Raw genomic sequence first — 13,388 nt, forward strand, 5'->3', positions numbered from 1 at the left:
GCAAATAATAAATTATCTCTGCCTGATATTCCAGCGCTTCCCTTAGGATCCTTTAGTTATTAGCTTAGTGAAATCAATTGAAAGACGCATCTAGTTGAGTACTGCTTAATGGAGTCAATCCAACAATGTGTGTATAATCCACGCAGTCACACCCAGCACTTTAAGATCTTCCATGTTTAGTAACTCCTTAAAGTAAAGGCTTCCGTTTAAATAAATGTGGTCAAATAAAGCAGAGTGGAATTGTTGTACTGTGTTTATAGTGTTAAATCAGGCATGGTTATTTGGCATTCTTGGAGTAAATGAGAACAACACTAGTAGGTATTTGTGTTGCAGATGGATTGTTGTTGGCATCCTGAATTCTAGCTGTGTGTCTACTTGAAAAAACAGTGGAACAACAAAGGCAGAAACAGCAGCAGGTAGTTGAGTCTTGGCAGCCGGGAGGCAAAGCTGGTCTCATTGCAGTCATCGCCGTAGCAGCAGTGAACTCTGACACCCGGTGCTCTGTAGCCCTGGCTGTTGGCCTGACTGCAAAAGGACTTATAGGAGCAAGACTTCATTACCCCACCTGACAAAAAAACAACATAAATAGAACTCACTGGTTTAGCAGCTACCTTATACTAGCCAAGCAATATACAATGATTAAAGTTGCTGCTGATTTTAACTTTTTATTTTCTCACTTTGTTCACAGGGGTCAAGTACACACTACCACGTGCCTGACACCAGAATTGAATCTGGTAAAACTGTAGCATCTACAAAGTTTCATTTACAGATAGGGTGGTCTCTCCTGCTGCCCCATTTTTTGATGATTAATAAGGTATATTTTATGTAAATCTCTTATGCAGGACTAAATTAGTTAACAGACTTATGTTCAATTTGTGAAGAGGAATTGTCTCGGTGACATGAACACATGGTGTCCTAATTAAGGATATTGATCTAGTAGGGGCAGCAAAGCTCTTAATTTCCCTAAAAGCCATGGACCCCCTTCTGGCTGGGATGTGTCTCCAGACAGCAGCCTGTCCTCCATTACAGACACACGCACATATCCTCACACACAGATACAAATAGAGCTTTGTGTATCTTTATTGTGGGTAGAAAGAGAACTAGTAATAAAAAGGCTACTACACTGTCACTGTTGGACTCACTGTCATGGCCCACCACCACAGCACAGGCATCAGAGTAGCTGGGACAAGATTTGGAGCCTTGCCGGTTGCAGTCTTCGTTATTGGAGCCCATACAGGTATAACATCGCAGAGCCTCACCTGGAGGACACAGAGAAGAAATATTGCTATAGTGCACGCTTACTAAAGCAGTTAAATAAAACATCATGGCATGTTTACGGAGAATAGTTTACTGATCTCTAAAGCATAGTTTGTAGGGATATGAAGCATAGATGTCACTACTTGAAAAGCACATTTTAAGGGAAATACTGCACTACGTTTTTTAAATAACAGCCCTATGTCACTCTCAGACTGACCTGGTGTTTTTGCTGCAGTAGATGGAAACTGTTTATGATGCATATGTAGGATTTAACACCAAATATCTCAAATTACAGAGTTTTTGAAAAGCCCTGTGTCAGATGTTGTGACCTTTTCAAGGTATAAATGGTCTGCTGATGTCACTGCTTCAATTTGTGTCCTTTAAAAACCCAATTTTAAAGATTAGCACAAGTGGTTCTAAAGACAGCCAACTGCAGCTACTCTGGCATGGTAAAGACTGCATTACATTGTGGCTTACTCCAGATAACTCGTCCACATTTATCATAGATTTCAATCCATTGTTAGTTGAGATAATGCAGCATCAACAAGGGGCCTCAACTCAGGATAGTTTTGCCCTTTATTGCCACAGGATCTATAGGTCTGATGAGGGTTTACACACAGGGATGGTGAATTCACATCTGGGCGACTCTGATGTATGGCGTCGTCCCACAGGCCCATTCAGAGTAAAGTGATAAGAGTGCACTTATGAATCACTTCCTTACCACAAGTCGTCCTTAAATCAAGCAAATAATTGAACAAGTGCTCTCAGATTTAAAATCACATCTTTCTAACCTTCACTTAAAGCTTCATGGGCCCACTTCAGCACATAAAACATGTAAATGTCTTTCTAAAACTCTCCAGAGGAGGGCAACGCTTATTTGAGAACTAGCTGACCTTTGAAATAGCACTTTAACGCTTCCTTTTGAAAACCCCCGTCCTTCTCCTAAATTCTAAAATGGCCTTTCAGAAACAACCTTTAATGCTGCTTACTAAGAGGATCAAACCAAGCTGGGCTTATAGGAATAATCATGACTTCAAACATTCTCTGTAGCTGCACATCTCTTGGCCATCAAAATAACCTCTTTTAACACAAGACTTGTCTTTTATCATCCGGTTATGACGTGCCGGTGGACAGAAAGGTTGATCAGAAGCACAAAGTGTTGTGACCACTCAGGTAAAGGACCAGTAAGGTAAAATTGTCTACACAAACCAACAAATCAACTTAATCAGAAAAAGTAATAAGTATTGAATTAGAAAAATATCAGACTATAATAGCGCAGCTTTAAGAGTAAAACAATAAAAACAACAGCAAATTGGTCAGCAGTTACATACAGAGTGCCCCTCTGTATGTTGACATGACGTATAATGGCCCCTTGCTGTTCTTACTTGACCCCAATCCATCCCCACAGCACAGCCGCTCCACACACATGCTATAAGTATTAGCCTCCAGGCCTATTAAGAGATTAGCTGTGGGGCTTGCATGCTAGTTACAGTGGAGGATGACACACCGAAGGCAAAACTCAGGATAATTACCAGAAAAACAGCAATTAGCAAAGCTGACATAATGTAAAGTGTCAATGGAAGGTGTTACTGCAAGGACGTTTCTGAAAAATAAAGATAATTGCAGTCTTGTTATGTCCAACATTACCTGTCCTTAAGTGTGAGATCAAAAGCTACTTTGGACGTAAATTTACTCAACAGGTCCCTGCCTCTCAGGAGATGACAGGAAAAAAACAAGTGCACACTAAAGGGGGGGGGTGAAGATAGAAAACACAATAAAAAAAACTATAGTCCTTACTGATGTTCGCTAGCAGGACCAAAGAAAGCAGGAGCAGGGGACAGTACAGGACAGCTCTCATGGTGCCGGTGGTCCTGGGTCGTCCTGATCACACACTGAAAAGCAAGTTGTTTGCTCCTAAAGCCCCCTGAGCTTAATCTGCTATCAGAGGAGTTGATACCCCCTCCTGTACTGACCAGGGGATTAGCAGCCCCTCCACTGGGGCCCACAGCTCTGTGTAGAGAGTCAATAGCTGCTTCTTCTGCGTGGATGGGCAAAAGGATTCGTCCTGTACTTCTCACTGCACCATTCACCACTGTGCTGTGGCCACGCCCATCCTGAGTCTGGATCCTCCCTCTCTTGTCCCTGTCTCCACATGTCCAGATTGATCTCTGAACTTTACCTGGCATTGCGGCCCTACAGGTGTCCATTCAGTTTCATCAATGCCAGGTTGATTTGTCACAGGATGCTTGTTGTCCTGTGATGTATGAGTGCCAGTATGCGATTAGTAATCAGCCACATTTTGTTGACGCTTATGTAGATGCCTTAATGTATTTTGTATAAAATGTTCCATCTACTTCTAAATTACAGTTCCAAGAATTGCAGTAATTCATTCTGGTTGGCTGTCATCTGTCTCAATAGACCTGCTATTCTAAATATGTTATGCCTGTCAAATGTTTATTGAACACTGCACAGCTCTGTCAGGAGAAGTCTAGTACCGTTCAAGTTCAGTGACTCCACTCGTAATGTTCTAAATATGTTATTTAACACAATTTGTTATTTACAGGTGGTATTGTATTCTTTTCATATGAGACAGTGTGATCACTGAACAGTGGATGTTCAGGTCTGGAGGTTTGCATTTATACTACTGCCACTTTAAGTCAAAGAAGCTTGATTTTTAACTATCTATCCATTACTTTCAGTGATCTTTTTCAAACTCTAACAAAACGTGATGCAGCTGGGTTATTGTAGCTTGTAGTTTATTGGTGGCAATAAATGTGCTTATGATCAGCCCCACAGTAATTTTCTAATAGTATTTTTTTGTCCTAAATACAAATGTATGTATCTTTATAATATAATTTGTATATTCTACCATACTTTCAGTTTTTTTCCACATACCGCTGTACTCCATACCCCTGATTGGGAATCACAGATCTAAAGTAAGAGAAAAGAAAACCCCCAAACCAACATCGATAATACATCAGTGCATCACAATGTCAAGAAATCAGGATCATAACTTAATCCTGATGTATCATTGGTCATCATCAACTAAACTGATACAGTGTGCTGTATTGCCATCTTTTATTGCACTTTGTAAGCAGATGCTGTACAGCAGCTGTGCAGAAAAGTTATTTCTCAGTGTGACACAACGACCACAGCAGAACTAGGACATATCCATCCACAATTAAATTACTCCTGGCCACGACTGAATAAGGTCACGATTAGTTTGCTTTTTATCAAAATAAAATCCCAAAAAATAGTCGCACAATTTCATCAAGAAAGCTATGACGAGTATGACAAATATCTACAAGGTTACATGAACGAAGCGTGCCAAGGATGACAGAATAACTATCAAAAATGCAGTGAATCTTTTTCATAATTTCCTACAGTATATACAAACATAAAACATTACAAGTTCTTCTTTTCTCTCCCTCATGCAGTAAGCTATTGTGATAGTTTGTGTTCTCTTAGTGGTGTATGAACATTATTATAAATGAATCTAAATCTCTGTTACTCTTTTTCAAAGTCTTATCTTTTCTCTTGTATCAAGAGGAGACAACAAAAGGGACAGGTAAACAGTCTTCTCCCTCAGTGGCTGTCATGGCAACATAATTATAGATAATTTAACCCACAAACAATGCTCTCTCTTTCCCATTATCACACACGCACTCTCACGCACAGACACACACGTTAGTGATATGATACATTTTCTAAAACTTTAAACCAGACCCCTGATACAGTACGATACACTGACATATCAAAAATGTACAGAGTGATTAGGGGGAAGTCATTCCTGTGGATTCTGTATACACAAAGTCAGTAGGAAATTTAACCCAGAGACCGTTTTGGCCTTAAACGTCCATCAGTCCTTCGAAGAGTGGAAGACATTGCTGATCCGCTTTATGTTCCAGGTTGTTGTTTTTTTCTTCCAACAACCACTCCTCTTCTCTGTGAGATTTGACCTGGGTGTGGTGTGGTCGCTAACTCTTCCCCATCTTGGCGATCAGCTCATCACAGATCTTTGTCAACTCCTCGATCTCTTTGTTCTATAAAACAATTGCAAAAATGGCAATTTATATACTTGTCCCCATTGATATTTCTCAATGATTTCACATCCTTTTAAACCGCAGGACTGAGGAATTCAAACTGACCTTTTGCTCCAAAGTGCGCTCCAGAGATTCCACCTTCATCTGCTCCTTCCTCAGACTGGCCTGGTGAGCGGCCTGTTCCTGCTTGGATTTGACCCGCACCTGAGCTATGTCTGCATTGGCCCTGGAAACACACAAGTGATACAATGAGAATCAAGTCATCACATTGTAAAATGATTATGAAAGCACAACCTTACGTTTGCAAAGCCAATAAAGAATGAATCTTTAGAAATAAATGGGCCAGCATTTCCCTTTATCTCATGGAGGAATTCATTTGCAATAATGAGACTCACCTGTCTAGTTTCTCCTCTGCGTGAATCTTCAGGGCTTGATAACGCTGTTCCTCCTTGCGGACCCTGGACAGATACTCCTGAGCGCATTTCTTCAGAACCTCTTCATTCTGAATGAAGTGAAGAATAATTTAATTACTAGCCATAGGGATTGTCAAGCCAATTTTCAGATGACTTACAAGGCCGGTTATGCTGAAAAGACTCATTAGTTGTGAATAATTTGTGTGTCAGTCACCTTGCGGAAGCCCTCCAGTACATCTTTCATCTTCTCGTAACGTCGGAAGAGGTCGGCCAGAGACTTTTCTACAGAGTTGAGGTCGGCCAAGGCCTGGTCCTTCTCCATGATCAGCTGCTGGATGGTGTGGTGGGACAGAGACTTCTCTTTCTGGTCATCCTCTGATGAACACACACAAATATACTGTAGATCAGATCACCTGTCTATATGTACTTAAGGGTCTGCTGTACTTGGCACATATACCGACACACATACGTACATACAAACACTTGATTTTTGACAATATATCAAAATGAATTTGTGGGTTAGTGTGATTTAACAGCCTTTTATACTACACTATATGAGTTTCTGGAGCATGCAAACAAAAACACTTAACAATGAAAATCAAAAACACCTGTTAACCCTAAAAACAGAACTGGCAGCTAGTTTTGGCTTCCAGGCCCTTCAGAATTACATGATAAAGCCAACAGAGTATTTCAGCCCCCTCCCAGCCTTCCCTTTCCTTTCCTGTCACTAGCTTAGAAATGACTAGCCTGCTTAACTCACTAATTCTGCATGAATGACATCCACAACAATCTACAGTGCAGGTGTGCATGTAAAGGTACCCAGTATGCATATGTAAATGTGTATGCTGTATTTAATATCAGCAACTGAGTCTCAACATACAGGATGAAATGCAACAAAATGGACAAACAAATCCCTGGATGAGATGAAGAAAGTGAGCACATCTGCTCCCCTCTCTGACGGACGGGTGGAGAGATGTGAGCTGACACAAACAAGTATAGCACAATATCGCATTACTCACCTGGCATGCCTGTCAGGGTTATCAAATAGTAAGGGGAGCAAAGATGGGAGCAGAACAGAAAAGAAGGGACTGTGTTAAGTCAAGCTGGGAGGGCAAGACAAGTGATAGAGCCGAGTGTTAGACAAGGGCAGAGACAGATTGTTCCTTTATGTGTAAGAAATGGAATTAGACAGCAGAGGAAATCAAATCATCAGGTGGCGAAGAAGGTGAGGGCAGGAATAATGCAAAGAGTGAACCTGCGGCGGGATTTAATGAGTTCAGAGAATATAGGACACGCGTGGGCAAAAGGTGAGTGCTTCACCTCCAATGATGTCAGGATTCAGTTCATATCAATCAAACATGAAAGCAAGCACGTCGCAAAGATAGCTTGAATGAGAGGTTAAAAACAGTACTTAATTCTCTGATATCTGTGGCAATGGAGTAAGGCACACACATAGAGTATATATTGCTTAGTTTGCAAATAAACAAGCGTAGCAACAAGTAGTGGCAGAGGTTGGGGAACAAAAGTAATTGGTTTGAAATAAGAAATTTCACGTCCAGTAACTTGGGACCAATGCTCGGTTTTTGTGAGCAATTGAGCACCTTTATTTAACAGAGAACTCACCTATCATCTGTGCAATCGTCTTCTCATACTCAGCAACAATCCTCCTATGGATGAAAAATTGTGGACCATCAGAATATGGAAGGGGTTATATCAGTATGACAAATGTATTTCAAAGTATGCATGTCTCTAAAACAATCTAATTTTATGCAACCCTTACATTTGTCTCCACCAATTAAAATGTTAGCAAGATGTTTGAATAAAACATCTCTAAAAACATATAGCCTGACTTTGTTGGATATTTGAAAGACAGATATGGATCTGGCACTTCTGATTTGTGCTTTCTGTTATAATTTTGATATTGCGTTCATATGCTGAAAACATCTGACATTAAAAACTACAAGTTAAGTGTAAAATGTGCAATAAGATTTTTTCTTAGAACTCAGGTAAACGACACAGACATGGAAACAGTTAACCAGTCTACAACTATAGATAACAGGATTATTAACTATCCTTAAACTATCCTTGGCTTTATATCTTTTATCTATCTGCACTGTGAACATTTTCCATCTGAGTCTTAAAGCTAGAAGTTCCCCCAAACTCAAAGCCAAACAGCAGCAGGGCCCAATAGGAAGCCTTGCTTTGGCAAAAGCAGGTTGCCAGAAGTAAGAGGATTGATTAGCTATGCCTTCCCCTTAGCCTCTTAACCCCTCCTTATCCTGAGCCCAATCAGTCAAATGAAGTAAGCTCTGTCCTATCCACACTAACTAAGCTGTGGCCAGCTGGACCCACACACCCACCACCCGCTGTCAGAGAACAGGACCTTATATCTCCATCTCCTTGAACCTTTACATGTTGGACATAAATTGATCATCTTTAGATGTAAATATGAGTGTAGTTAATCCCAGTTTTAAGATATTGGTGGTGTATAATCCAAATGACACCTGAAGCCCCTACAAAGTTTCTCAAGGATAATTTACATATACCTTATAACATAATCATCTATTCCTCTATTCTTCTCCTATAACACTCATGCTGATAATAGGACTCAGATAGACTTCTTTAACTGGCTCTCCACTTTGCATTAACTGTGACTTTGTTTTACACTTAGAGCCAGATAAACTAATTGATAGGTTAAACGGTGATGGGTGGAGTCTGACAACAGGACACTAAGCATCCTGGCACAGTACCACTGAACAGAAACACAGGGAGGTGTTAATTCCTTTCTGTAGTGTATGGGTGTGACCTCACAGTGATGTAAGTGATAACAACCCAAGGTGCTACTTCCTACCTCATCTCCCCCACTTCCTGTCGGCTGTCTTCATATTTCCTCTGCCACTCCAGCACTTCTTTCTCCTTTGTCACAATCTGAGGGGGATGACAAAAACAGTTACGTGTGTGATGTTGAATTAATGTATTGACAGTATTACTGACTTGTAGGATAAAAAGAAACAGTTTTGGGCGCACCTCCTCTCGTGCAATTCCCAGCGAGTGGTCCAGCTCTCTGGGCAGGTGGGGACTCTCCCCTTCGATGTAGCTGGTGGTGGTCCTGGTGTACAGAGAGTTCTTGGACACGCCACTCTCTAATGGAGAAGACACGTCTCTGTGCTGCTTCCAGGAGCCAAAGGAGGGGCGAGAGAGGAAAGGAAACATAACCAGTTACAAACCAGACTGAGGCAAAGATGGGACAAGCCGGGACCACAAGCATTCCTGAATCAAACCGCAAGGCAACATTAAACTACATCAAAATGTTACACACTGCAAAAACCAATATGTAAATGAGATTGGCTGGTAATGCTCCTGAAGACTTGGTCATTTGCCACTTGATTGGATGAAACAGTCTTCATTGCCACAGTATTAGCCAAGTGATTTGGCTGATGCTGCCCCCAGCTGAGGGGTCAGTAGCTTGAATGTGATTGGGTCCAGCCAAGGCACACAGGAAGGAGGGCAGCTGATACAGCGAGGGCTGCATCATAAACAAGAGAGGGGGGATAATGTAGCGGACTGGGCAGCATGGGGAATAGATGTTAGTGTCATGTTAAAGCATATCTGAATATAGTGGTCTTACCTGTTGTGGCTAAAATCATAGTGTGAACTGTTACAGCCATGCCCCAATTATTTTACTATAACAGAGGCTTTGATTTGAGGTGAACCAGGGAAATTCACAGGATTTATCAATAGAAAGATTTTGACTTGGATACTGAGTTGAGGTATGCTGAGAGACACTACAAAACATAGAATGTATGCATGTCTTCATGTGACCATTGCAACCTATGACTCTACCAACGCCAGTTCCTCACACATACTCAGCATATCAAAATGCAAAGAAAAATCTTGTTCTAGCACTATTTTTGTTCCCCTAAAACTTTGCTCTGAAGTGGATTTAGTCATCCTTGGGAGAGCCGGATTACGGGAGGATTTGATGAAATGGTTGGGGTTCACAGGGGACAGGAAGCCTGAGATCCACTAATATGCTGAAAAGAGAGTGTTTGGTCTGGTAAGGCAGTAAATCCATTATTCCACTGAACGTAACGACGGGTCAAGTTCAGGTAACCATGGACCCCTTTTGCTTTTAGTCAGGTGCTGATTGGGTTAGCCCTTTCACCTCAGTAAGGTGTAAACAATAACTTAAAGAAAATCTGCCAAAAATAAGTGCTGCTATGACTCACAGTAACTTGTATTTAAAGGTCTGTTTTACAGAGACAATCCCAATAAAAACCCATAAAAATGCCAGTACCATAAATTGGAATGCAGTATAGTAAAGCAACATGGGCTACGCTGAATAAATGTGTGCCCTTACTGAGAGTACACTTGCTGCTGCTTTAGGGGGCTTGAAGTTCCCATTGACCACAACCCAAACTGAAATACCCCCAATCCAGTTAGCCCAGAGTCCCATAAAACTAACCACAATTTGTACACTAGAATACTATCCTGCCCCAGTTGCATGTCTGTTCACACGTATTAATATTTTGATGAAACGCAAGGCCCGCAAGACTGGGTAAAAATGCAAAAGCCACTTTTGGGTACAATGATTAATTGTCCCTCAGTAGTGCATATTGCCCATAGAATGTATAAAAGTGGATGTAGTGACAGTCACGTCATCCATTGGTTTGTGGACTGTTGTTTTGAGGCCTCAAGAGGCTTACAACCAGAAGTGACACTAGAGTGAGGAGCTAAATACAACCGACCGCTGAATAAGACATTTTATGGCAACCAAAGCGGTTATAATTAACTTTTATGAACTGAAAATATGAAAGCATTTAAGTTCTAAGCAGAAAACACAGACAACTCCCAGACTGGACAAAGCTGTGGTAGCTCACTGTCAATCACAATGTAGCCACACCCTGAGGCATACCCTGCTTTTTGACTATTTTACTCTGAATGGTACCATGATTTCATATGACATCACATGACACCATGCAGTGAAGTGATAAATCAAGAGAGAGGTATGGTCATTTTCTCATAGACTTCCATAAAATCTAACTTCTTCCAAACAGATGAGTTGCCCCCTATTATTGGCTATTAGAAAGAATGCAAGTGTAAGGCAATTCATCATCAGCTTCATTTTTCAGACCAGGAGGTTGTTGCCTGATATTGCCCACCAAATTTGTAATGAATGAAATTACGATAAAGTATCACACACACAAACATCCAGCACCGGCTCAGTTGCCTGCTTTGACCTGCTGGTAATTGAGTCTTGTACAAAACTCCTTTATCAGATCATCCTGGATCACATGTCAAGTAAAATGCAAACATTTCAAAACACTAACTGTAGACTTCAGGGAAAACCACTTCATGTGTACAAAAAAGGGACAACTGAAGACACAAGACAAAAGCTACGTCAAACACAAAAAGAACCCATTAGTAGACTACTACAAGAGAGATACTAGAAATAACTACTGGAAACACAATTAAGACAAATTTGCTCATAGGGAAAATGTACAGCTATGGTAGGCTAAGATATAGTGAAACCTGAAAAAAGGTCTCAGACTTCTGGACTTCTGGGGTCTACAGGAGTTGGAGTTCACAATGCAGTCTTTAGGCATATGGACAATTGTTTTGGCTCTGTACCCTAGCACTAGGTGAGTATAGGGCTGAGCTTTAATTAGTGGGCATTTACATCCAAATTGGGATGTAATGCCCAGCATAGGAAAATTGTAGGAGCCCTATTATTTCCTGCGCTGTACAAAATTGGAGGTACTTTGTTTTAAAAGGCTGTGATTCATACACTCTTAACCTATGTAGATATGAACACGTTCATTCCCAATCAGACCATAACTCTCTTAGTTACTTAAAATCTAGTGTGCTGGTGCTCTGAGCCAAAAACAATCTTAAATGTTTTTATTACCAAATACTTGAACTGCACTGTGGTTGGATTAAGGCCAAGACAGATCACAGGGGTATATGTTACTCTTACTTTGAGTAAGGGTGAACCGTTGATATTCCACCGCCGAGTGCTGGGTTTCTTGAGTCGAGACTGTGAAATGTGTGGGACAACAGCATGAGACACGGAGGGAAAGAAAATCGGGAAGTGCCTGCCCTTCTCCAGCACTAAGGAGAGTTTTTCCACTGACCATAAAATGTCGATTCACCACTGATCAAGCCAAAAATCTCACTCTTCTTCTTCTACTGTATGAAGGCATGTGTTGTTTCAGCACAACCCTTTCAATCAGCAAAATTCCCAAGTTCTACCAAAATTTTGAGCCAAACCTGATACTTTCACCTACCTGATGTACCTGATTGTTAGTGCTGTTAGTCTGCAAAAATGGCCGAATCACAAAACAAGAATGTGACTGGGATTTTTCGGGGGATGACAGCAAAGCATCAACAAATACATCTAGGAGAGTTATATCCCCATAACTCCCCAGCAGCTGATATCATCTAGTGTGAGACATTCCCAGTCACATTCATGCTCATGTAAGCCTCTCATGAACAGGCAACATGCATAATAAAGGCAAGGGACGAGGAAGGCACAGCACCCCGTCGCCAAGGAGACAACCTGGAAGAGCTCGCTGCTAGTCAGGGTGGGAGCTCTTGCGCTTTAAGCCATGTTAAAGATTTAATATGTGGGGGATTGTTGAAGGGGACTGCAAATGTAGCGGTGCAAACACCATGTTGATAAGGCCATGAGCTCACAGTCACACTCAGAATGGTGTGTTGAGGGAGGAGGGGGAGGGGGAGGCAGGCTGAGACACACTCATGCACGCACACTGCAGCCACACACATGTGCATTTCACACACACCTGTTTTTCTATAATCACTCATTGAAGAGATGCATCTTTCCTCACACACACACACACACACACACACTTGCATACAGCAGGTGCAGGCCTCAGCGCAGTACCTGGGGGATTACAGTGGAGAGGGAGGGGCACTGAGAGATGTTTTTGGCTACCTGCAGAGCCTCTATCCTCAGGGCAGCAAGCACCAGCTCCTCCTGGGCCGCACACATGGGGGTGGGCGGTGGGAGGTGGGAGGGCGGGATTGATGGATTTCGGGGTGGGGGTAAGGAAGGGGGGTTGCGGCCCGAGGATGAGAGAGCAAAGGGAAAACATATAGAAACTTGAGTTGAGCGCACACACTTGCTGCTGCTACATTTCACACACCATCAATTTATTTCACACGGTAAGCTAAAAACTGCAACTGAGGCATAGGAGGTGAAAGATGGCAAAATTAAAAGGCAGAATGTATTAGGGTGACAGAGTGATAAAAAGGTGAAAAACACACACAAACACATATAAGGGTCACAAATTGGCCACCAGATTTAAGACCTATAATGTTCATCAAAAGCGGTCATGTCTGGTCCGTCAACACACCTGTAGTTTTTGGGCGAATGCGGTGGGGTTGGTCTCAGCCAGGTCAGGCTCCAGGTACTGCAGGAGGTCGTCACACTCAGACAGCCTTTCTAACAGGGGCATGGCCGGGACTGGAGCAGGGGCCTCCACAGGGCCCTGGTAAGGGGGCTACAGGGGCATGGGGAGGAGTTGGTAGGAGGGCAGGGGTCAGCATGGCAAAGCAAAGCGCTGAGTGTTTGAGTGGCAGCATGGTGAGCTGAGTCACTGAGTCACTGAGTTCAAGCTAGGAAGCTAGTATAACGGACTGGCTATGTGTCAGC

At 42.1% G+C, this 13,388-nt stretch overlaps 2 protein-coding genes across 2 annotated transcripts in view; both read right to left on the reverse strand.

The window, feature by feature from the left end:
• Positions 1-371: 371 nt before the first annotated feature.
• ly6pge (lymphocyte antigen 6 family member pge) lies at positions 372-3,115 on the reverse strand. Its single transcript, XM_054600765.1, has 3 exons — positions 3,055-3,115; positions 1,143-1,259; positions 372-565 (listed from the first exon to the last, which is right to left on the reverse strand). Exons 1-3 carry the CDS (start codon positions 3,113-3,115, stop codon positions 372-374), a joined length of 372 nt encoding a protein of 123 aa, XP_054456740.1.
• Positions 3,116-4,024: 909 nt separating this feature from the next.
• Positions 4,025-13,388, reverse strand: part of tacc2 (transforming, acidic coiled-coil containing protein 2) — a 50,972-nt gene continuing 41,608 nt past the window's right edge. The window contains exons 12-19 of the mRNA XM_054600766.1: positions 13,090-13,236; positions 8,741-8,881; positions 8,565-8,641; positions 7,337-7,380; positions 5,928-6,088; positions 5,696-5,802; positions 5,406-5,526; positions 4,025-5,300 (exon numbers count right to left, since the gene is read on the reverse strand). Of these exons, the coding sequence (XP_054456741.1) occupies positions 5,235-5,300; positions 5,406-5,526; positions 5,696-5,802; positions 5,928-6,088; positions 7,337-7,380; positions 8,565-8,641; positions 8,741-8,881; positions 13,090-13,236 (864 nt within the window). The 3' untranslated portion in view covers positions 4,025-5,234. The remainder of the gene's footprint in view (positions 5,301-5,405; positions 5,527-5,695; positions 5,803-5,927; positions 6,089-7,336; positions 7,381-8,564; positions 8,642-8,740; positions 8,882-13,089; positions 13,237-13,388) is intronic.

Source organism: Anoplopoma fimbria, chromosome 6 (genome assembly GCF_027596085.1).
Source record: "Anoplopoma fimbria isolate UVic2021 breed Golden Eagle Sablefish chromosome 6, Afim_UVic_2022, whole genome shotgun sequence".
Taxonomy (NCBI): domain Eukaryota; kingdom Metazoa; phylum Chordata; class Actinopteri; order Perciformes; family Anoplopomatidae; genus Anoplopoma; species Anoplopoma fimbria.